We start from the raw sequence: 22,389 nt of genomic DNA, 5'->3' as shown, positions 1-22,389 counted from the left end.
CAATTATGACAACTTTAAGTTTTCACTCGAGTCTGAGCATCGCGCTTTGGATCTAATGTTAGGACTGGTGGAGTTGAGACTAACGAGAAAGTGCGGGAGTAGATTGACAAGCTTCTTGACGCGTATGAGAATTTCAAGTTAACTCCATGGATGAGCCCATTTAACTGGAATTAGACTGCTATTAAAAGCTCGTCTTCGACCCTTGGTCTGGCAGTTTCCTCTAGTTATTTGCTTAGTCATATCAAACTTCTACATACTTCTCTCCTTTCAAGCTACTCTTGAAGATTGAATGATGCTAGCAGCATTACAAGACTGAGTCTGCCCACCATTTGTGTTCCTACTTGGCAAAAGCCTGTGACAGCATAGTTACCCTAAACAAAACATCTTAGCATGGAGCGGCCGCCGGTGAGGTACGGCTTCAGGACTGCTTACCTCGAGAGGGATCGCCGAAATACGTAGTAGTTACAATGCCAAGAGTAACTCTGCATGAAAGCTGAACTGGGATCGGCATATTGAGGCCATTGGCAAATCGAAAGACCGAGAAAGTCTCCACAGTATCAGAGACCGACTCTGCCAAGCCCGCTTATGACGGGCCACGGCAACTCTTCCGACACATTTCAAGGCTGCAAGAGTCGAGTATGACACAGCTATAAAGCCTGGTGCCCAGTCCAGAAGAACCTTTAAAGATTAATACAAGTCCTCAAGCTTTAATCTCCAATAATACTCTTCATTCGCTCCCCTAGCATCGTGAGTAGCAACTCCCAACCTGTTTGAAGGTCCCCACAAACTGACAAGTCATCAAGTTCAACTGCCATTCGTCATCATGAAGGCAGGAAACTTCTTCCTCAGCGCCCTTAGCCTGGCAGCAAACCTCTACACAACCAAGGCTGCAGATTGCGGCGGCTATGGAGTAGGCAGCGACAGCATTGGAGCCTGCACTGACAGAACCGGAAACTACAAAGATCGCGAGATCTTCTGCACTACTCTAGTTGGACAGGGAAACTGGAAGCGAACCTGCCAGAACGGTCGTAACTCTGGCAAATGCCATTTCGAGTACCAAGGCCCAGGAATGCCCCAGCAGATGTGCTGGGACGCATATGAGAATATCATCAACCAATGTTTCAATCACCAGAACGGTGGAGGCTATCATTACGGCACCTGGAGCCTCAATGGCCATTGGTTTGCCATTGATAGGTGCAGTGCTTGAGGGCATCTATTAACAGCCCCATTAACGTGGCCACAAGGCTTTATGAAAGTATTATCTAAGTAAAAGGGACCTAGTGTGTAGCTTTATATTAAATAGATACTAGTAACTTGGAGGAAAAATACAAAAATGATATTTTAATAACTAAATTTAGCTAGCCAGCTCAATAACGCAGATCCAAGGCATAAACGGCCCCCAACTGTGATGAGCATGTCACAGGCAGCGAATAAACTGCCATTCGTCGAAGCTGATATGTAGCAATACGTCATTTTTCCTACCAACATGTAATTCATCTAAAATACCGGAGATTTCAAATGATGATCACCAATTAGCACGTCTTGGTTCTCTTTGCGCCGCCTTGGCACTTTGACAACGCGCTGAGCAGGGGATTTGCATTGTGAAGTATTCTTAATTAGGGAAACTCCGGGGATTGCGATGAAGTCATGTAGTTGGGGGCCAAAGTGCGAAAAGCATTTATTTTGCATTTCATGCCTCTTTAGTAGCAATGATATGAATCATTCCAGCATCCCTCCCCAAAAAGCTTCAAGGAGATCAGCTAAATCCGCATTGTTGTAAAGAATGGACAACCTACACAGACATAGGTTTCTTACAGCCATCCTGTTATACCTCACAGGAACATGCTTGGCACAGAATGCCGTCTCCCTCCCCAACTGCCCCATGGAACTTCGGCGCGTCGGTGAAGATCTTCAGATCTACAACTCGACACGCACACTTTCCTACACGTTCAAAAGACAATCAAAACCATGGTATATAACCACTGCTGTAACGGACGTGCGCCTACCAAACGGCAAGTTCGTAGGTGAAAGCAGCTCTGAGCGAGACTCGCGTCTAGAGCTCAGTGTCTTTGTTAGCGTTCCTCGAGGATACGGTGCAAGTCCAGATGGGAGAGACATCCGGTTCTGCTCGCACATGATGGCAAGTGTCAAATTAACCTCCAACAATCCAGCTGATGCGGAGTACTCCTGTCAAGGGGTCATTAGCGACAAGTGTGTTAAGGAATATGAGAATGCAACTCTACCTGTCCCTGCGCTCGGCCAACGTTGCCCGGACTTTTCCTCACTGAGGTCTGGACTGAGTGCCGAATGTAGGAATCAACTATTTGCCAGCGACAGTAGGTATCAAGTTATCTCCGGCATCTGGTTATATCACTAACTGTGTGTGTTCTTCCTCCCAGGTTTGGCACGGAACTTTTCCTCAACGCGCTGTTCGCTGGACAAGATGCCGTATCTCGACCTTCCAGCTAATTACACAACTTTCGGCACTGGGGGATGGGTAGGGCTTAATGGTGATGATGACCGCGCGGATTTCGATCGTTATGATATGAGAGTTCAGGAGAGTATTCCTGTGTTGATGTCTGTAACAAATGGCAATGATAGTAGTGAAAGCAAGCTGCTGTGCATTGCTCCTGATCAGGTTGTACCAGGCAGTCGAAAACCTGAGTCGAAACTGGCGGATCAAGATGGTGGGAATGCGGCGTCGCGAGTGAGAGGTTCAGGAGCTGTTTTCCTCGGCGTTGGTGTTTTTATGATTTTCGGTCTTCTGTAACCTGTAGTATAACTAGGATAGCGAATAAGCTTAAAGGGCTTGGCCCGGATAAAGAGGCAAACGCCAAGGATTGCAATGAAGTCATGTAGTTGGGGGCTAAAATATGATGGACCTTTATAAGGCCACCTCAGCCCTCGACTGTGCACGACTTTACTTCAATTATCAGTCCAGCATTTCTAGCGAATTATACAAAATGTTTAAAGTATTCACTATTGCATCGTTATACTTTTTGGGAACATGCCTCGCCCAGACTTCCTCATCACCAGAAGACTGCAGCCCCAGCGACTTTACAGGTAAAGTCGACAAACGCGCCATCTTTTTCAACGCATCGGGCACCCTGTCTATTGAGTTCAAAGGAGCAAAAGATCCATGGTATATCAGCACTGCTGTGACCGACGAGCGCGACGAAACCCGCACGTTTGACGGCGCTCACTCCAGGCAGTGGATCAAGGGCTTCATAAGTGTTCCTCGATACCTTGTTGCTGAAAAGTCCGTCGGGGTCTGTTCATTTATGTTCCAAGGACTCAACAGCAGCTCTGAGAACCCAGATGATGCGGACGAGTCTTGTAAAGGCGTCATAAGCGACGCTTGTATCAAGGAATTTGAGAATTCGACTCTCCCGATACGCACTAGTGGAAATTGCCCGAGCTCCAGGGCTTTTATTCTCAGCGATGAATGCAGGAAGCACCTTACTTCATACCAACTAGGTAATTTAGATTCTACTCTGATGTGTAGCTGTATGGCTAATTTGTTTCTTACGCTTAGTCCAAGCGCGAAATATTTCCACAGAGAATTGCACACTCAGCAATATACCAAATCTCGATGTTCCTGTAGACTATTGGACGTATGGCGGTTCTGTCTCGACTGGGGAGACAGGCAGTGACGACTACGATGACTTTGACTCTTATGATATGAGAGTTCAGCAGACTATTCCAATTTTCACGGTGGTGTCGGGCGGTGGTATCAGTGACAGGAAGCTGGTGTGTATTACTCCTGATAAGGTTGTTTCGGGCAGTCGAAAACCCGAGATGAAACTGGAAGGAACTGAGGAAGATGAAGATGAAGAGAGTGAGAGTGAGGAAGGGGACGAGAACATGGGGTCGCGAGTTGGAGGCTGGGGTGCTGTTTTCCTCAGTACTGTCGTCATGATCTTCACTCTCCTGTAGGCTGTGTATAATCAGGCTAGCAAATAAGCTTAAAGAAATGCTTGGCATGGCTAAACAGGCAAACGCCGAGGACCGCAATGAAGTCATGTAAAATGGGGGCCAAAGGCTTGAAAGCCTTGAAAGGTATACCTATCTTGCCATCCCTCTGACAGGTTTTCTCGACGCTCAGACTTACCACCAACAGTTCACTATTATTACCCAAGTTTCACATGATGTTTCGAGTATTCGCTGTCGTCGCCCTGCACCTGGCAGTGACGTGTATGGCCCAGAATTCCTCGCTGCCCGAAGACTGCCCCGCTGAGATCCAACACATTGACGAGGGCAACTTGATCTACAACTCAACACGCACAGCACGCACTAGATTCAGAGGACAATCTTTGCCATGGTACATAACTGCCGCTATAACCGACAGACGCGCACCAAACCTCACCTTTAGAGGCGTCGATACGAGTCAAGAGCTCAGCGTCTTTATAAGCGTTCCCAAAACACTTCCAGAGACGGGGTCTCCAGCTGGGAGCGATGTACGCCTCTGCTCGTCCATGTTGAAAGCTTTGAACAGGACCTCCGAGAACCCCCCGGATATGGATGCTCCTGACGACACACCGTACGCAAATCACTCGTGCAAAGGCGTCATTAGTGAGAAATGCATCAGGGAGTTCGAAAATTCGACGCATCTTGTTGACGGGCCTATTAAGGAATGTCAGAGTTTGGTGTCTCTGAATCTCAGCGACGATTGCAGGGATTACCTTTGGTTTAGTCCAAGTAAATATTTCTGAACCAGTCTCGGATGTATAGCTATACGCTAACTATTTTCCCCTCAGCGAACCCACAGAATTTCTCCAGAGCCGCAGCGCGTTGCTCGGTGGACAAGATGCCATACATTGATCTGCCAAAAGATTATATGACTTTTGGTACTGGGCTGTGGACTGGGCTTATCGGCGATGAGGACCGGAAAGAGTTTGACATGTATGATTTGAGGGTCCAGCAGACCATCCCGTTGCTATTTTCAGCTGCTGGTATGAGTAGGCTGATATGCATTGCCCCGGATCAGGTTGTTCCAGGAAGTCGAAAGCCCCAGTTGAAGCTGGAAGAGGATGAGCCCGAGGAAGATGAGAACAAAGCGTCGCGAGCTGGGGGTTTGGGGGCTGCTATCTTGCTTGGTGTCGGCGCCATGATCTTTAGTCTTCTGTAGCACTAGCGAATAAGCATATCAGACTCTAACGGACAATTATTGTTCCTCTACTGAGAAACCAGGATCTTTTGTCGCCGTAATATCCGGGTAGCCTTGTCTATTACATGGTTGGTTCCAACCCCACGTGCGGGAGATAAGCTACGCTAGCTGATTATCTTACTTCCTCCCAGAATACCACAAGGAATGATAGTGCAGTATCAAGAGCCAGATCCATTGTCTCCTCACCTTGTCCACTTTTGGAAGGAGAGCACGCGAGCGACAGATACTATAATGATAGACAAGGGAACTTTTGAAGGCTTGGCAATGCGATAACGGACATGGCCGCTCTCCGTTGACTTTGTTTAGATAAAAGATCGTCGACATCGCTCAATTGATTGTTTTGGGGCACGTCTTCTCTCGTTTTGGCACGACATCAACAGCATACCCTGGACCTTTGTGACAATGCGTCTGTCTTCCTTCATCGCTGGAGCAGCTCTGCTCTCTTCCGGCGCGAATGCGTTGAACATTCTGTTGGGAAATGACGATGGATTTGGTTCTGGAAACTTGCGCGAGATGTACCGCATCTTCAAAGAGAAGGGCCATAATGGTAGGCTCTCTGTCAACTGAATCATGACGAGAAACAATGCTAACATGCGCAAAGTTTGGGTTGTTGCACCTGCGACAAAGCAGAGCGGCAAAGGCGGTACCTCTGACTTCACCACTGAAGGAAACTTGACTGCCCCATCGCAGTATGACTTGATTCCCAAGGGTGCGCCTTCAGTACGTTTCCCCAAGCACCACCTTTCGAATTGGCCTCTGACATGACGTAGGTTGGACACGATCCAAAGGACAGCCAGATCTGGTACTACAATGGCACCCCCGCTGCCTGCACTTTCGTCGCGTTGGACTACGTCCTCCCCAAGTTCGCCAACTTTAGTGTTCCTGATCTTGTCGTAACTGGTCCTAACTACGGAACCAACTTGGGAGGCTTCGTGTGGACACTCTCGGGGACTGCGGGTGCAGCGTACGTTTCCACCAATCCAACAAGAAGATGTCCGGACTGACGACGTATAGATATGCCGCTACCAACCGTGGAATTCCTGCCATTGCTGTTTCAGCAAGCAACCAAGAAGTCCCCTACTTTGAGGTCAAGAACAGGACCAACCCTGCTACATGGGCTGCTCAAGCCTCCGTCAAGTTCGTCGAGAACTTCATCGCCACATCCCCCAAGAACGGTCCTCTTCTCCCCCTCGGCTACGGCGTCAACGTCAATCTCCCCGTCTTGACAAAGAAGAAGCAAAACCCAGAATTCGTGCAGACGCGATTCACTGGAAACGCCCACGTCAATGAAGCTGTGCTCGACAAAGAGAAGGGAACGTTTACTTGGGCCAACATCAAGCCTTACGCCGCTGGTGTGAATGCCTGCATCAACGGTGATTGCTCTCTCCCCGGTGAGACATACGTCGTTGAGAATGGCAAGGCGTCTGTGTCTTTCTACACGGTTGACTACTCGGCGCCTAGCACAGAGTATACAAAGTCTCTCATCCAGCGAGTTGCGTCATTTATTTCAAGCGATAAATAGTGGTCCCATAGTACAGAAGAGAGTCATAAGTGATAGTGTAGTTCATCATGCGCCCGATTACCTATTCCCCAACACCGTTTTAAAAAATAGCAAGTTCAAGATTCCTGGAGCGTGCTGCGCTCTCAATGTCAAAAGTATTTGTCCCGTTCGCCCACGCCTCATCGAGCATTTCGAAAATAGTATTGATTAGATCAAAGGAATCTGTGCCAAGTAATGACTTCCTGACATCGTCGAGGGTTGCTTTCCAGGTTGGATGTTGTTTGAGGAGGGGGACTTCGAGGCCTGCGTTGACGACGGCATATGGAAGACCGTTGTGGACGAGGAGGTGTTGGTTGCGAGGCTCTTCAAAGGCCTTTTGCAGGGCATCTATCGATGAGATGAGACGGCAGAGAACGACCTCTGTATCTGGTCCTTTCCTCGGAATGCCATCTTCTCTATCTGGGAGCCCTCGTGCTTTTCGCTCCATTCTTCGCCGACGACGGACTTCCAGTATACCTGCCAGGCGCCAGCATTCCCAGTAGTGGCACTGCAGCGACTCACCTACCTGTCCCGGCCAGTCCCAGAAGCGTGTCTCTGTATACTCTGGGTCATTGTCCACGATGCTCGCAAAGATATCGAGGAGAGAGCGGGGTATGCCTGATACGACTTCTACACCGGTGGCTCGGCCTTCGTCGCGATCATCTTGAAGACGACGGAAGAGTTTCCAGACGCCGATGGAAGGATTTACGCGACCGATGACGCTGGACGGAAGATCCATCACACCAAGAACTTCGACAAGATGTTGGGTATGGAGATCATTAGAAATTTGACCAACGGTGCTGAGCTTGGTCCTGAGGTCGTAGACGTCGACAATGAGCTCGAGGTACATTGTCCACGGTTGGGTCTGCAGTAGCTGCACGGTGTTAATTTCCGAGACTGACGCCGGGAATAAGCAGATAAGGGAACACGTACACAGAGTGAGCACACTAGCAAGCCAGCGCATATTGTCGCGAGGTGCATTCGCTCATACCGAGCGGAAAGCTCTTGTCGGAACGTCTGTAGCGCGAGGTCGGTGTATTCCATCGACTTGACGGACATGCCGCGATTGCCATCATCCATGTAGAGCTGTATGGCACCAGCGATCATGACCAGCGCTGGGCTCTGATAAGCCATCTGCTCAAAGAAGGGCTTGATCCAAGAGCTTGCTTCCGTAGAGTACAGCCGATTGAGGCCATTGTTCATAACTAGCGAAAACAATTAATTAGCATCAACTAGAATAAACTACTTCGGGTATCAAATGAGGGATAAAGTGAATTCATGAGTGATGACAGCATACGTACATCTCTGAAACCTCGGGTCTTGCGCATCTGCTGACGGCACGCCAATGGTCTGCGGCGAAAAGGCAGACGACGAGACAGAGCCCGACGCAGGACTCGACGTGTCGTGCCTAGGAGCAGAGGAAGTCTCGGAATCCATGGAATTGAGGTCTTGATTGCTCTCAGGCCCTTGGTTCGCGACCAATGACGCGTCGGGGACAGAGGCGCCGGCAAATCTGCCTCTAGAAGCGACGCCATTGACCCAGCGGAGGGGAGTCGAGTAACCCTGGCACCTCATGCCCCTTTGGGAGCAAGCGCGGCACTCCGGGCGAGCCTGGTCGCATTTTCGCTTGCGGGCTTTACAGTTCAGGCAGCCTCCGCGAGATCGGGCCATAGTGTCTAAGTGTCTTTAAATCTTGGGTTGCTCAGGGATTAATGGTGGGAATGGAGGGTGTACGAAAGGAGGCGATATTCTGACTCTGCGGGGCTGGGGATGGAAGTTTATAGACGAAAAGGGGTGAAAGAGGCGCCGCGCGAGTATCGACCTAAACAAGTTTAGATCGTTACAACGGCCCGGACACATTTTGTCATCGCCACGCACAAAGTTATTTTCTCTCATATGTGGGTTCTCTCGTATGTGGGAACAGCCAGAATGCGGGGAGATGGACGCTGCTCGTGATTTGCAGATACCACCCAGACAGGGATTGTCAGAGGTAGAATGGTACTCCGTAGATAGCGGGAGATTGAAGCTAATCGCACACAGACCAGACCCTTGACCCCCTAACCCCGTATGTAGTAACTGTTGACACGCACTGCCGAAGTTGAGTTTTGGAGAGACAACGGCCGACGGCCACCGTATCAAGTCTGTCTCGTGCAGAACAAGACTCATTGCACTGCATGTTGGTGGCTGTACACTACATGCACTATCTTTTTGATATCATAGATTTGAAGGGGATATATAGTCCCTGTGCTTGCCTCGCATTCTACCATTCACTTCAGCATCCACTCTCTTCCCCATTTTCAATTCTTCAAGCGAGCCCCAAGTCCCATCATGACCTCCACCGATCGCGTCCCCATCCCGGGAGAGGCCCGCCTGATCTTGGGTAAAACATCATGACATGCCTCATCGTCGACGATTTGACTGATTGATTTATAGCAGAGTCAGCTACCGACGCGTCGCGCTTCGTTCTCCAGCCAACGCCCTCCAGGGATCCCAATGAGCCTCTCGTGCGTATCTCGCATCATTTATGAAGAAAATTCAAAATTGACACGCTTAGAATTGGCCTACATGGCGAAAGCTCTTCAACTTTGGGCTGTCGATCGCCGTCACTGTCGCTGCCTTCACCAATCTCTCCATCCAGACTGTCTTTTGGCAGCAGATGACTGTTGACATGGGCGTCAGCATCCAGCAGTTGACCAATGCCCAATCCGCCCAGCTAGCTGGTCTGGCCATGGGTTGCTTGTTCTTCATCCCCTTCGCTATCAAGTATGGACGTCGCTCTTCGTACATCATCTCTACTGCTGTTCTTGCTGGTGTCTCGTGGTGGACGGCGAGAATGCAGAGTTATCCTGAGTTGATCATCACCATGATAATTACCGGCCTTGGTGGTGCTATCAACGAGACGGCTGTTCAGATGACTGTAAGTCTCATGCCATTAATATCCGACCGTTTACTGATGGGCGTAGATCTCTGACCTCTTCTTTGTTCATCATCGTGGATCTGCTAATGCTGTCTACTTCACCGCTGTCATGGTCGGTTCTTTTCTCACCCCCATGGCTGCTGGCACACAAGCTGCCAACCAAGGCTGGCGCTGGTCGTACTACACCTTGTCTATCTGCATCACCACTCTCTTCGTCGTCTTCATCTTTGCCTTTGAGGAGACAAAGTACATTCCCGTCTCGGTCGGCGAGGTAGAGAACGATGACGCTGGTTCTCTGCATAACCCCACCGTGAAAGACATCGACTCCAAGAACAAGATCGGCAGTGAGCTTGTCACCGTTGGTACTCATACCGATCCTACCATCCCCATGAACTCGTACCGCCAGTGCATGCGCTTGACCACCACGACTGGCGAGTCTCTTCCTCGCTTGTTCATGATGCCTTTCCATGTCATCACCCTTCCCCACGTCATGTTCACTGCTCTGCAGTTTGCCTCTGGAGTCTGCTGGCTTGTCATCTTCATGCAAATCATCTCCATTGTCTTCTCAGCTCCTCCTTATAACTTCACTACCGCTGGTATTGGATACATGGCTCTTGGTCCATTTGTGGGCAACGTCTTTGGAAGTATCTTTGGAGGACCTCTTGCAGACTGGACTGTCGTTCGACTTGCACGACGCAATGGTGGTGTCTACGAGCCTGAGATGCGACTGTATCCTCTTGTCATTCCTACCTTTTTCATGGCTGGTGGAATCATCATGTTTGGCGCTACAGCTGCTCGCGTAAGTCAACCACCTTGGTCTTAGCATCTTTCACTAACATTCATCAGGGCATGCACTGGATCTATCCCTCCCTCGGTGGAGCATTCTTTGCTTTTGGACTCGGTGCTAACGGCGACATCACCTTCACCCTCATCATCGATACTTATCGCGAGCTTGTCGCCGAAGCCTTCATAGGTATTGCTTTCTTGCGAAATGTCGTCTCCGTTGGTGTCACTTTTGCCATCGTTCCTTGGATGACATCTATGGGTCTGACCAACATGTTCATCATCAGTGGCTGCATTGCATTCGCGATTGGCTCCCTGTTTGTGCCGATGATTATCTACGGCAAAAAGATTCGCACTGCTTTGGCACCTCGCTATTGGAAGCTCGTCGAGAAGCGGTCGCGCATTTGACAGGACTTTACGATGGATCAATGACTCTGGGATAGGAATGTGTGGACGATGTTGGGACTTGTTAGCTCGTGATGTTAGTAGTTTAGGTGTTATCAATTTACTCATACTCTCATTCATCTCCATAGTCAAGTTTCTGTCAAGTTTCATTTTAGAGTGAATGGACTTAGATTACAGTTTTTCGTAGTCAAACAGTCGCCGCCCTATTGGCTGTATCGTACTTGGCTAGTGCGTGTGACACCTTGAGAAACTCGGCAGCGTTTTAGACTCAGCCTCACCCAGCTCAGGAAGATCATTACGTCGTGCGGTCACATTATGTATGAAAAGTAGTTATTCCTGGATCAATCGACCCCACATGTAGCTGCCTGTCAGATACAATGTAGAACTTTATGTTATTATATCAATCCTCTATCTGTCTACAAGTTTGCGGCCATCTTTCCAGGAAAATTAGTCAACCGATAACAGTCAATAACTGGTCTGCCCTCCGACATGATCATGACCCCAATAGCAACAACGCTGTTCAACCAGCCGTACGAACTATCACCAGGGGCCTCAAACTTAATATGCGTAAAATACTCCATCTCATCCTGCGTAACGGTATCCCGCTCTCCCACTTCCTCCTCAACTCCTGGTCCGGTACGATAGATGCCCTGTGCTTTAACAAGGATATGCACGTTATCATGAGTCCGCAGCGTGTACATGGCATTCAACCGAACAAGAGACTAATCATACCCCTGTTAGCTAGCTAATCGACGATAAGCTTTTCTCATTTTCTGCATAGTATTCACCTTATTGGGGTTAATGACTTCGGCCCAGTCGGCACCGCTTTTGGCAACTATGATTCCCTTGATCTGAGGACCATTTACTTGCCCTTTTTGGATGGGCAGGACAACTCTGCTCCTGGAGGTGCCGTCGATGCCTGCAATCTCGGTAACCCCCTCTTTGTCCATCTCGGCAACGATGCGGTAGATGAACTCGAGATGCGGCATACGCATGATAGGAATATTGTCCTCGGAAGGCGAGAAGTCGTTCCCGGGGGACGGAACGTGAGAAGCCATTCCGAAGGTGATGGACCGGGGAGTGGGCAGGGAGTGGGCAGATCTGAGATCTGATCTTGCTGAAACCTAGTGCAACTTGATATGGAAGACCAGGGCATCTTTTATCTTTACAAATCATTTTTTGTTCCATACGCTGATTGATACGGTGACTGCTACGGAAATGATACCGATGAGACTAAGTTTGATACTGTAGATCAGACCCCGTTTCAATATCGCATGAACTTGCCGTATACAGCGGCGCCTCCAACTACCAAATTGGGGTATTACATGCGCCGCGAGCTAAAACAACCCCCTCCAAATCTCGCGGCGACGCTATCTCGGTTTGCAGTATGGGGTAGTCTATCCGCGTTGTGGGGAAAATTAAGAGGATCTAGAACCTCCGAAACTCCGTCGTCTACTCTCTTTCCTCATTAAAACCAATGCGGAGACCAGCAGCAATTCTCTAGCAAATCTCATCACCCTCACATCATTCCACCATGCCTGCTACTACCACCAACTGGAAGACCATTGCTGCTCAGCACCGCGAGAAGCAGCGTGATGCTGTACCCGCAGAATGGCTCCTCCCAGAGAAACAACTCCAGGGACTGAAGAATACTGGAGATGGGAATGGTAGCAAGCTTATCGAGTCAAAGGCCGTTCATAGATCGGGACTTTTGACGGAGAAGGAGATTGTTATCACGGAGAAATATACTGCCGCTGAGTTGTTGAGTAAGATGCATTCTCAAGAGCTCTCTTCAGAGGAAGTTACTGTGGCGTTTTCTAAGCGTGCAAGTCTCGCTCAGCAATTGGTTTGTTACACTGAGACAACCGTTGGAACTTGTACTAACAGAAGTAGACATCATGTTTGACTGAGATTATGTTCAAGGAGGGTATCCAAAGAGCTAAGGAACTTGACGAGCAATTAAAGACAACTGGGAAGCTGGCTGGTCCACTCCACGGATTGCCCATTAGTCTCAAGGTATGCAACTCCAACTCCAACTTCAGAAACTCTACTAACAAAGCAGGACTCATATCGCGTTAAAGGCCACCATGCCACCGTTGGATATGTCGAATTTCTTCGTCAACCAATTCCCGATCACAATTCTGCACTCGTGGACTTGTTGCTTGATGCTGGAGCTGTTTTGTACTGCAAGACAAACCTACCCCAGACAATGATGGTAAGCTATACGTATACTACAGCGACTGTACACTCTAACACCCTATAGACAGCAGATTCAGAAAACAACATTTTCGGAAGAACGCTCAACCCTCACAACACCAGCCTCACAGCAGGTGGTTCAACCGGTGGTGAAGGCGCCCTCGTCGCCTTTAGAGGATCTCCCCTCGGTGTCGGTAGTGACATCGCTGGTTCCATCCGCATTCCCTCTTTATGCTGCGGTATCTACGGTTTCAAGCCCACCTCTGAGCGCGTTCCCTTCGGAGGCCAATCAGAATATCCATTTCCCAAGGATCACCTCCCTGGTATTGCACCAGTCGGTGGACCCATGGCCAACTCCATCGAAGATCTTGAGCTCTTCATGAAGATCACTCTTGCTCAACGGCCTTGGAACTATGACCCCACTGTTGCAGACATTCCCTGGAGAGACCTTGGTGAGGGAGATGCTAAGCTTATCATTGGTATCATGGCTGAAGATCCTGAATATCCTCTGCATCCACCTGTTCGACGCGCTTTAGCAAAGGCTGCTTCTGCGCTTGAGAACGCAGGCCATAAGCTTGTTTATCTCCCCCAAGATCCTAAGCGCAACGCTGGCCTTGGTGGAAGAATCGGATTCCAGTTGTTTAGCATCATGGGTCCTGATCTCGACACTGTCTCCCGAGAGATCGGTGAGCCACTTGTTAACTCTGTGGCTATCGCTGTTCATCCCTTTGCTAATGGCAACTTCCCTGTTCCTCCGGATCTGGACACACCTACGAAGTTGTCCCGCCTGAATGAGGTGCGCTTTGAATACCTCAAGGCTTGGCAGGAGACGTATCGTGATAACAAGCTTGATGTGATTCTCGCTCCTGGGGCTGTGACCACGGCTATTCCTCATGATACTTATGGTGTACCTATTTATACTCTTATGTGGAACGTCTTGGATGTAAGTTGACATGACCGTACCACTCAAAGATGGAATTGCTAACAAGATGACAGTTCCCTGCTGGTATTATCCCCTTTGGCAAGTCATCCAAGTTCGAGGATTCCGAACACGTCAAGGCCAAGGCCCCATTCGATCCTGACTGTAAGTTTGCCACATGAAAGACTATCCGACCATAGCTAACAAATGTCAGATATTCCCGAGGCCACAGACGGTGCACCCACCGCAATCCAAATCATCGCTCCACGATACAGAGACGAGGAATGTCTCCGAGCAATGAGAATAGTCGACAAGACAATTAGGAACTCCCGAGCAGAGAAACTTTAGATATCATTTAACTAGAGCGAGCTATACATAAGAGAGCCTGATTACCAATAATAATAGACTAAATCGCATCGAATCATTACCTATCCATTGCCCGTGAAGCTCATCGTAACCTCAACATCCTAGCAGCAGGTCTACTCTCTACCCGCCCCGAGCGTTCCCGCAACAAACTCAATACCACAATCTTAAACTGCTGTGCCAAATCATCCCACTCAAACTCAGGACTAAGTGCCTTAATAAACACTCTCATCGCAGACTCAGGAATCTTGGTTATCGCGCAGACATCCTCTGCCGAAAGAGCCTTCTCCATCGTCGAAACAAACGCAGGAGTTAAAGAGCTCTTGTAAGTAGCAAAGCTCTCTTGGACAATTTCCTCCTTGGCGGCTTCGACTACAGCCTTGGTCTCAGCTTCAGGACGTGTTCCGGTGAGGACTTGCTCGAGGAACTGCTCGTCAAGAGGTTCAATGTTGTTCTTGGCTGCGTCGTTGCCAACTTGCCATGGGATGCGCCGCTTCTCTGCATCGTCCATGATGCGCCCGACGATCTTTTTCGTGCGGTTCTTTACTTCTTGATCTGCATCTTCGGAGACATCTGCGTCGATGAGTTCGTGGTAGTAGTGGATGTTCTGCACCTTTAGCTGGTCAGGCTGAATCTGCCACTTGGCAGCAATTTCTTCATGCATCGCAAGAACAGCCTGGCAGTTCTCCTTTGCGACATCCCACTCTTTGTCTTGACATGCTAGCGCGACTGCGATCTTGAGATCCCTGAAGGCAGCTGAGCGCTTGGTGTATACGTTGCCGTAGACAAGATCATCTGCAGGACGTCGTGCGCCGCCTCTGGCGAGATGGTCTAGATACCGCATCATTCTCGTGTAGCCCTTGGTCTGCTTCTCAAGTTCACTTGGAACTTTCTGCTGAAGTCGTCCCGCCACAACTGCGATGTCTACACCATCTGTGGTGAGCATTCGCTCAAAGACTGTGGTGATAGTCCGGCAGTGCTCAAGCTGGATGTTCCGCAGCTTGCAGAACTGCACCATATCATAAGCCTTGCTCTGCTTGATCTCCGCGACGTTCTCGTTCTTGGTGATGACCCGCACAATAATCTTGTCAAGAAGCTTGAGAAGATTGTCGTTGAACGTGTTCAAAGGCCAGCCAGTGTAGGGATACAGCTCGACGACGTTCTCGTACCAAACCCAATCGGCTTCCGTGGCAGGAACGTCATACTGAGGATTCAGCCCAAACATCTGCCAGACCATACTCAAAGGCCTCACACCCGACCCCGCAATCGTCATAAGATTACCAAAAAGACCTCTCATCAACCTCGTAACCGTATCCTCCGCCGTATCCAACACGACAGGAGCACTCGTCCTCATCGCCGCAAGCTTCGACATAGCCGCCATAAGAAGCGAACTCATTAAATGGCCGATCTCAGGACTTCCCGCTTCAAAGTTATACTCCCGCGACGCAACTGCTTGACTGAGTGTATCTCTCATCATGATTCGTAGCGCAGCGATGTGGGATTCATTGCACTTCTCCATCCAGCGAACTGTGTATGGACTCTTGAGGTTGACGAACTCGTCCCAGCATACCCATGCCAGCATTGAGCCGATGCCGCGCTGTTGGCTGAGGTAGGGAAGCGCGAGGATGGGATGGTTGGGACCGGCTTGGCTGACGAGAGGGCCGGCGTGTTGGCTTTGGGACTGTTCCATGATGATACCGGCGTCGAAGCCGTCGAGATGGAGAATTCGATCATCAAGTGCACAGCAGGGCCTAGGGTTATTAGCATATAAGTCTCGGATAAGTGTACACTGTTACTTACTTGGCATCAATGGTAGTGCCCTTCAAATTCGCCAGCATCTCCTTATAAGGCACCGTCTCAATGTTCAACAACATCACACCCATCTCCTCAGCATGCTTCTCCAACAACCCCGTCAAACTCTCAAAAGTCATCGACTTGGTCGCCTCAACATTATTCTGGATCTGCGCCTGTCTCATAAGTCTCTTCATATCATGCGTTCTCTTCGACGTCGTCTGAACAGAGATCATATTCGCAAGACTAGTAATCACAGGCTCAAGAACAGTCTGAACCTCCTTGTTAGCCTTTCTTATATCACCGAGCATCTTGTTCTTCTTATTGAGAATGGCCTGATCATCGGTGCGGAGGTTGGCGGTGATGAAGGCTATGTACTCGCTTCGCAGAGGAGCCATTTTCTTGTCGATCTTGGCGGAGAGCGTGTCGACCAGGGTCTTGGAGAGTTGCTGGAGATCCTTTTGGCTGAGGAGGGTTTGGAGCTGGGGAACTGCGGCGGTGATGTCGTCGTGCATGGTGTTGATCTCGGCGATGCTGAGACCCTCAAAGATACCGGCTAAGTCTTGAGGACGAACGACTTGGGCTGAGTAGGGAAGATAAATAGTGTTGGCGTCACTGAGATTGACTAGTCGAGGAATCTTTGGAGCCAATAGCGATTCTACGCTGTTCGAGGTGATGAAATCGGTGATATCCGCTCCAAAGTTTAGCTTTGTCGTATCCAAGATGTTGTGATTCGCCAAACCCCGATAGAAGTAAAACTTATCACCGATATTGGCCACGATCAAAGACTGAGGTCCAGCAAGGGCCGTTACAGCATTGATATTCGCCGAACTCAACACAGCTGAGATTTGTTCTTCGGTCTCATGCTTCTCCTTGGTCTTGATCTGCACGATGAACAAGGTATTCATCCTAAGACCAGAAGCCAAGTTTCGCGCGTTATCAGTCATGCGCTCATCAACGACGACAGCTATACTCTCGAGTTGCTCGTAATAAGCGCAAAGAGCCTTCTCATCTTTGAAGGGAACATTGGAAGGAGTGCTGCCGGTGGAGAGGAGCATAGGTCCTTGGAGTTGAGATCCGAAGATACAGGGAAGAACAACGGCTGACTCGTCCTGGGTGATGTTCGCATCTGAGGATAAGAACTCAATACCAGTGCTGAAGCGAATGACCTGCGCGTCAGAAGCGGCCAGGAAAGAAGGGAGGGTTGAAGCGTTGGTGGTTAATACAGCGCGTCTCTTATCCGAAACCTGTGCTTCGCTTTGTACCTCATCACTCGTGTCAGTCTTCTTCTCCTCTGAAGCTACAGCAGGAATAGGTTCAGTGATAGTGAAATCTGCGCTGTTGATAGCTTCAGGGAAGCAAGGGCTGATTAGCTTCTTGCTGTCACACATCATGTTTCTATCTGTTGTCGCCTTGGGAAGGATAGAGCAGATGATGGAATCTTCATCACGCTTGATGACCAAAGGGCAGCAGATAGTAGCATCGCCAATAGTGGCCTTGTCCAAGGGGACAGGGACGATATACAGGATCTGGACCCCATTAGCTTCGTCACGTCACGTTGCAATCTAGCGACTTACTTTGTCGACATTATCAGCGACAAGCAGTGCAGGATTTGTGCCTAAGAATCTCGTGATTCGCGTCTTGGTATACCCTGAGATGAACACACAGATAGGCTTCTCCGTCAGTGTATCACTGTCTATCCTCACGTAGTCCAGAAGATCCTGGCCATTCAGAATATCGCCGCTGTGCTTGATTCCAGAAAAGGTCGTTCGTTCTAACCAGCAACAAGCATTGCATTCGTTATCAGCGAAGCAGAAGTCGTAGTAGGTAGGAGTACGTTCTGAGACAGCCAAAATGGTGATCTGTCCTGACACTATGGGGATCTTGAAGGTAGCTGCTGGGGCTTGCATGATCTGAAAGTCATCAAACACGCCTGTTGATCATTAGCAACAATTAGGCTGTCTGAGTGCTTTGTATACTTACTCAGATGTTCTCTGAACCCCTTCATCCGCCTTAGTAAAACCTCTCCCATCTCTCCCAAGTCAACAGAGTTGAAAAAGTAGTCTTGGCTGTAATTCGAGATATCGATCTCTTCGATACCATTCTTGGTTCGACATAGTAATATGCCCCCAGGGCTGAAAGGATGTGCAGAGCCAACAGGCAAAGTATGTAGTAATTCCGCTATCCGACCCTTTGACGTAGCCAAAGGGTCGAAGAACGTCTTGCGTACCTTTTCCATGATGATTACCGATGAAGATATGAAATGATTAGGGATAGATAGACAGTTTATATAAAGATGGAAATGCTAGCGTGAGTCACACGGTATGTAGGGCTGAGAGTTATAGGTGAGTTTGGCTGCCTACACTCTATTTAGAAGGTACCGAATATGCCTTGACATGGGAAGTGAGTCATGTCGGGGGCGCAGTCAGATCGTGGTGAGGAATGTCTGGGGTAAACCAACAGGCGCTAAAGCTCCTAGGGCTGTTGGTTCTCAATGGCTGAAAGAACTGTATTTATGATGGAGCATTCCAATCATTAATCTTACGGGGCACTTATTTCAACATTAAGATTTTGAATCATTTGAGGCAATGAATCCTGCAAGAATGGGCATTACACAATTCATAGAAGTCGGCCAGCCGCCGTAGAAGCGCATGAGAATAGCCTATTTTTAGCGTTCACGCCGTCAAGCGCTTGTAATGCGCCGCGAAATGGAATTGGAATCTTGCAGCGATCAGAATCTGGACAAGACCCAAGCCGAACCTCAATAGTCTCATGCAACAACGGTTCAGGCCGCTTTCTTTGCATGTTCGGGGCCGTTCTTTTGGTCCCTACGCCTCACGTATTCTGCCTGCGCCTCAATCTCGCCAAGGTTCGTCGCACAGATAAGCTTCTAGCTGCCTCTTCCGACGGGCGTTCATTGGTCCGATAAGACGCATCGGATAAGCTTTTATGAGTATGACTCGATGAGAATATTTATTCCGACTTATTGTCTGAGCAAGTCCTATCAAATCGATTTAGAGAGCTTCCTATAAACTGACAATCTAGGCAGAGTTACTGATCAGACTGCAGTAGTTCTCTGGTATAAAGGAAATCATCACCCTGTCGACGTCATGAGCTGGAGCAGACAATTAGTAGTGGCTGCAAAGTGAAAAACGCCGTGTACAGCCTCCAGCTGGGATTTTTAACTCTATTTAATAGATGAGCTAAGGGAGGAAATAAAACTCGGCCCTCAATTACAAAAGGACTTAGGGTAAATTGACATAAGTTTAGGATACTTAGGGCGCCTGTGCCATCAAGTTCCTTGTGGATCATGCAAGTCTACTGTCACTTGAGTGCTTGACTTCTTGTGATGGCTTAACACGAACGGCACAGTGAGTCCAATGCCATACTGCGTATCGTGAAATTGGAAAGCCAAATTCGAATATCCAGCCGCTGTCTTCAACATTGGATAGATAGGCCAGGCAATATCTGTCGATGACCAGACAGATTGTAAGCCAGGGAGGGTCCAGATGCAACACCGTGCGATAATCTACAGTGCCACTTTATACTCGCATCTCGCTTGCCGTACCTCTGTTGGCTGGGTCGAGAAAAGAGAGTACTATGCAAACATGATCTGATTACTACATAATGTTGGACAAGCCTAGCCCCAACACATGATGATGGTTGCAACAATGCTTGAATGCGCCATTTTTTATCTCTACTCACGGCCAACAACCCTCGCTCCGCCAGGTTCTGCTTAACAAACAAAGTCCTGTATGCTAATTTAGTTGCTAAAACATGGACAAAACCAACGCGGACAGGGAAACAAACCCACGGAATCCGACAGAAATTGTTGCGGAATCAATTCCTCCTGGGATGTCTAGCCAAGGCGGCCAGGACCTCGTTGCAGCACAGGTACGGTACCCCGCTTGAATCTGGATTCATAATCTCCTGATAGCGATGTAGCCTCTGGAAGAGAATGAAGAGGATGACGATGACTCGGCGCTAGGTCAAGACTTGTAAGTGCGATGTCTATTTACTTTATCGTCACTAATACAACACACTAGTGCAAGCTCGACTGCTTCCCTCACCTCAAGCATTCTCGAATACCGAAAGTTTCAGGGTCGGACCTTCAATAGTGACAAGTACGAGACTGAATATTTCGCACCAAATGATGAGAGGCAAAAGGAATCGATTGACATCTCGTAAGTAATACTTCAAGCCACCGATATCTGATCGTTCTGCTGAAAGCCAGCAAGTCATCACTACCTCATGTTACTTCTCGATGGCAAGCTTTCGCTCGCCCCTTCGCCTGAGGATTTTGAAGCTAGTTTCCCATTTCTTTCTAGTTTCTTGCTTCAACTAACGACATACAGAAGGTACTTGACATCGGAACCGGGACCGGTAAGCGATGCCTCGGATAACAGCCACAACAGGAGAGTAGCTGATGGTCAAATAGGTATATGGGCAATGTACGGATGAGTCTCGTATCATACAGAGCCGTTGCAAACACTGATGTCTCATAGCGACTTTGCCGACCAATATCCTAACGCCGAGGTCGTTGGAACAGATCTTTCCCCAATCCAACCCGATTGGGTACCACCAAATGTCCGATTTGAACTCGAGGACGCAACTAGTAACTGGACTTGGTCCAACGACACCTTTGACTTTGTTCATATGCGCTACTTGATTGGCGCTATTGCTGATTGGGGTGCGTTATTTAAAGAAGCGTTCCGCTGTTGCAAACCTGGAGGTTTCGTCGAATCTGTTGAGGTCAATCCAACCTTTTTCAGTGACGATGGAACAGCCAGCGATGTGAAGGCAGTGCAGACATGGAATAAGCTTTTCAGAGAGGCGAGTAAAGCGTTTGGTCGTAGCTTTTGCGAGATTGAAGGGGACGCAGAGCTTCTGGCTGCAGCTGGATTTGTAGACCTGCAAGTTACGGACTTTAAGGTATCGTATTTCTCAAACATTGCAGCTTTGTATCTAACACCGCCAAGGTCCCTGTCGGCGGATGGGCCAAGGACTCCAAGTTAAGTCAAGTCGGCGAGTTTCTTCGCGCAACGATGGAGAACGATCTTGAAGGTAAGTAAGTCCTCAGTTCTTCTCTCCAGTCTTCTAAGAGAATGCAGGATATACGCTCCTAGCTTGGCAACAAATTTTAGGGTGGCCGAAAGATGAATATCAGTTATTTCTGATGGACATGCGAAAGGCACTGAGAGATAAGAAAGTGCATAGTTACATACGCGTGCGCTTTCTTAACGCCCGCAAGCCATGAGATGCGAGGTAGGTAGGAACTTGGGAAAGAAAGACAATAATAAGCTTCAGGCGCTGGAACACCACGGATAGTTGTAAAGAATCTAAGTTAGGATGAGACAAGCTATTCCCTTACTAACGTTAGTAGGCAGATAGGCTGTTGGCAAGTGTATGTCAAGCTCATTGGAAACAAGCCGTTGCAGCATTACTTGCTCTATTTCAACAAGATCTTCCGCATTGTAAATCCCCGATGCAAGAAAAGTGGTAGGTCACAATCATGACTGCTTTTGAAATATAATTCACAGTTAAAAGAATTACCTAAATCTTGAACCAGTATCTGATGGAAGAAATGGTCTTCGTACTGCAGGGTTAAGAGTCAGCGGTAAGACGAGATAGATTCCCTAATGCGATATGTCGTGCCAGAAACCTGGTCTGCTATAGATCAAAGACGCCTTGAACAGCCACAAGCGTGCTTCCAGCTGAGTTCTTCAACCCCATCTATTGAACGAGGTCCGTACATCGGGGCTAAATTTCTTGGTCAAGGCTCAGAACAGCACTTATTATTCTACTCAAAAACTGCATGCGTTTTTCCAAGAATTCTTTCTACCAAGCTTGATCTGGCAGTTGCTTTCAAACTCATTTGATACTGATCCGGTTCAATACACCCGGCCGAATTGGAGTCGGCTTCCAAGAATGTCGGAGGCATTAAAGAGGCAGCTGGCTCAGCCATATCCTGGGCCTTCACTTCTCAGCCCATCACATATCCGCCTCGTCTGCCTGCACCCTGGAATAGATGAAGCCATTTTTTGCGAGCTGAGGACCGTCTCGATTGACTCTGCACCGAATTACGAGGCTTTATCATATACCTGGGGCGACCCCTCCAATTTAGAAACCATCACTATGGCCGTGCAAGGCTTCGACATTGGGCAGCAATTCTCGGTAACTTCTAATTGCTTTTCTGCCCTGAAACGCCTTCGCTATAAAGACAGAACTCGGGTTCTATGGATCGACGCCTTGGCTATCGACCAATCTAATATCAATGAGAGAAACCATCAAGTCAGTCTCATGTCAAA

General features: G+C 48.7%; 10 protein-coding genes across 10 annotated transcripts; 7 read left to right on the top strand and 3 right to left on the bottom strand.

Moving 5' to 3' along the window:
- Nucleotides 1-823: 823 nt before the first annotated feature.
- J7337_003327 (uncharacterized protein) lies at nt 824-1,207 on the top strand (the record flags this gene model as incomplete). The annotated part of the gene is made up of 1 exon (XM_044821043.1): nt 824-1,207. The coding sequence occupies one exon, from the start codon at nt 824-826 to the stop codon at nt 1,205-1,207; it is 384 nt and encodes a 127-aa protein (XP_044685343.1).
- A 1,236-nt stretch (nt 1,208-2,443) lies between these two features.
- Nucleotides 2,444-3,936, top strand: J7337_003326 (uncharacterized protein; the record flags this gene model as incomplete). The annotated part of the gene is made up of 3 exons (XM_044821042.1): nt 2,444-2,687; nt 2,974-3,477; nt 3,605-3,936. The coding sequence occupies 3 exons, from the start codon at nt 2,444-2,446 to the stop codon at nt 3,934-3,936; spliced, it is 1,080 nt and encodes a 359-aa protein (XP_044685342.1).
- Nucleotides 3,937-4,148: 212 nt separating this feature from the next.
- On the top strand, nt 4,149-5,128 carry J7337_003325 (uncharacterized protein; the record flags this gene model as incomplete). The annotated part of the gene is made up of 2 exons (XM_044821041.1): nt 4,149-4,641; nt 4,758-5,128. The coding sequence occupies 2 exons, from the start codon at nt 4,149-4,151 to the stop codon at nt 5,126-5,128; spliced, it is 864 nt and encodes a 287-aa protein (XP_044685341.1).
- Nucleotides 5,129-5,569: 441 nt separating this feature from the next.
- On the top strand, nt 5,570-6,689 carry J7337_003324 (uncharacterized protein; the record flags this gene model as incomplete). Its single annotated transcript, XM_044821040.1, has 4 exons — nt 5,570-5,714; nt 5,769-5,887; nt 5,938-6,131; nt 6,182-6,689. The coding sequence occupies 4 exons, from the start codon at nt 5,570-5,572 to the stop codon at nt 6,687-6,689; spliced, it is 966 nt and encodes a 321-aa protein (XP_044685340.1).
- Nucleotides 6,690-6,768: 79 nt separating this feature from the next.
- J7337_003323 (uncharacterized protein) lies at nt 6,769-8,378 on the bottom strand (the record flags this gene model as incomplete). The annotated part of the gene is made up of 3 exons (XM_044821039.1): nt 6,769-7,581; nt 7,641-7,912; nt 8,009-8,378. The coding sequence occupies 3 exons, from the start codon at nt 8,376-8,378 to the stop codon at nt 6,769-6,771; spliced, it is 1,455 nt and encodes a 484-aa protein (XP_044685339.1).
- A 657-nt stretch (nt 8,379-9,035) lies between these two features.
- J7337_003322 (uncharacterized protein) lies at nt 9,036-10,815 on the top strand (the record flags this gene model as incomplete). Its single annotated transcript, XM_044821038.1, has 5 exons — nt 9,036-9,087; nt 9,141-9,211; nt 9,262-9,624; nt 9,671-10,423; nt 10,471-10,815. The coding sequence occupies 5 exons, from the start codon at nt 9,036-9,038 to the stop codon at nt 10,813-10,815; spliced, it is 1,584 nt and encodes a 527-aa protein (XP_044685338.1).
- A 413-nt stretch (nt 10,816-11,228) lies between these two features.
- J7337_003321 (uncharacterized protein) lies at nt 11,229-11,870 on the bottom strand (the record flags this gene model as incomplete). Its single annotated transcript, XM_044821037.1, has 2 exons — nt 11,229-11,534; nt 11,601-11,870. The coding sequence occupies 2 exons, from the start codon at nt 11,868-11,870 to the stop codon at nt 11,229-11,231; spliced, it is 576 nt and encodes a 191-aa protein (XP_044685337.1).
- A 476-nt stretch (nt 11,871-12,346) lies between these two features.
- Nucleotides 12,347-14,275, top strand: J7337_003320 (uncharacterized protein; the record flags this gene model as incomplete). Its single annotated transcript, XM_044821036.1, has 6 exons — nt 12,347-12,658; nt 12,706-12,828; nt 12,875-13,027; nt 13,076-13,951; nt 14,005-14,092; nt 14,142-14,275. The coding sequence occupies 6 exons, from the start codon at nt 12,347-12,349 to the stop codon at nt 14,273-14,275; spliced, it is 1,686 nt and encodes a 561-aa protein (XP_044685336.1).
- A 100-nt stretch (nt 14,276-14,375) lies between these two features.
- Nucleotides 14,376-18,320, bottom strand: J7337_003319 (uncharacterized protein; the record flags this gene model as incomplete). Its single annotated transcript, XM_044821035.1, has 4 exons — nt 14,376-16,041; nt 16,091-17,610; nt 17,659-18,014; nt 18,065-18,320. The coding sequence occupies 4 exons, from the start codon at nt 18,318-18,320 to the stop codon at nt 14,376-14,378; spliced, it is 3,798 nt and encodes a 1,265-aa protein (XP_044685335.1).
- Nucleotides 18,321-19,936: 1,616 nt separating this feature from the next.
- On the top strand, nt 19,937-21,153 carry J7337_003318 (uncharacterized protein; the record flags this gene model as incomplete). Its single annotated transcript, XM_044821034.1, has 5 exons — nt 19,937-19,975; nt 20,027-20,079; nt 20,128-20,265; nt 20,587-21,013; nt 21,061-21,153. 5 exons carry the CDS (start codon nt 19,937-19,939, stop codon nt 21,151-21,153), a joined length of 750 nt encoding a protein of 249 aa, XP_044685334.1.
- Between the last annotated feature and the right edge of the window lie 1,236 nt (nt 21,154-22,389).

Source organism: Fusarium musae, chromosome 2 (assembly GCF_019915245.1).
Source record: "Fusarium musae strain F31 chromosome 2, whole genome shotgun sequence".
Classification (NCBI taxonomy): domain Eukaryota; kingdom Fungi; phylum Ascomycota; class Sordariomycetes; order Hypocreales; family Nectriaceae; genus Fusarium; species Fusarium musae.
This window is presented reverse-complemented; position numbering and strand designations above follow the sequence as displayed.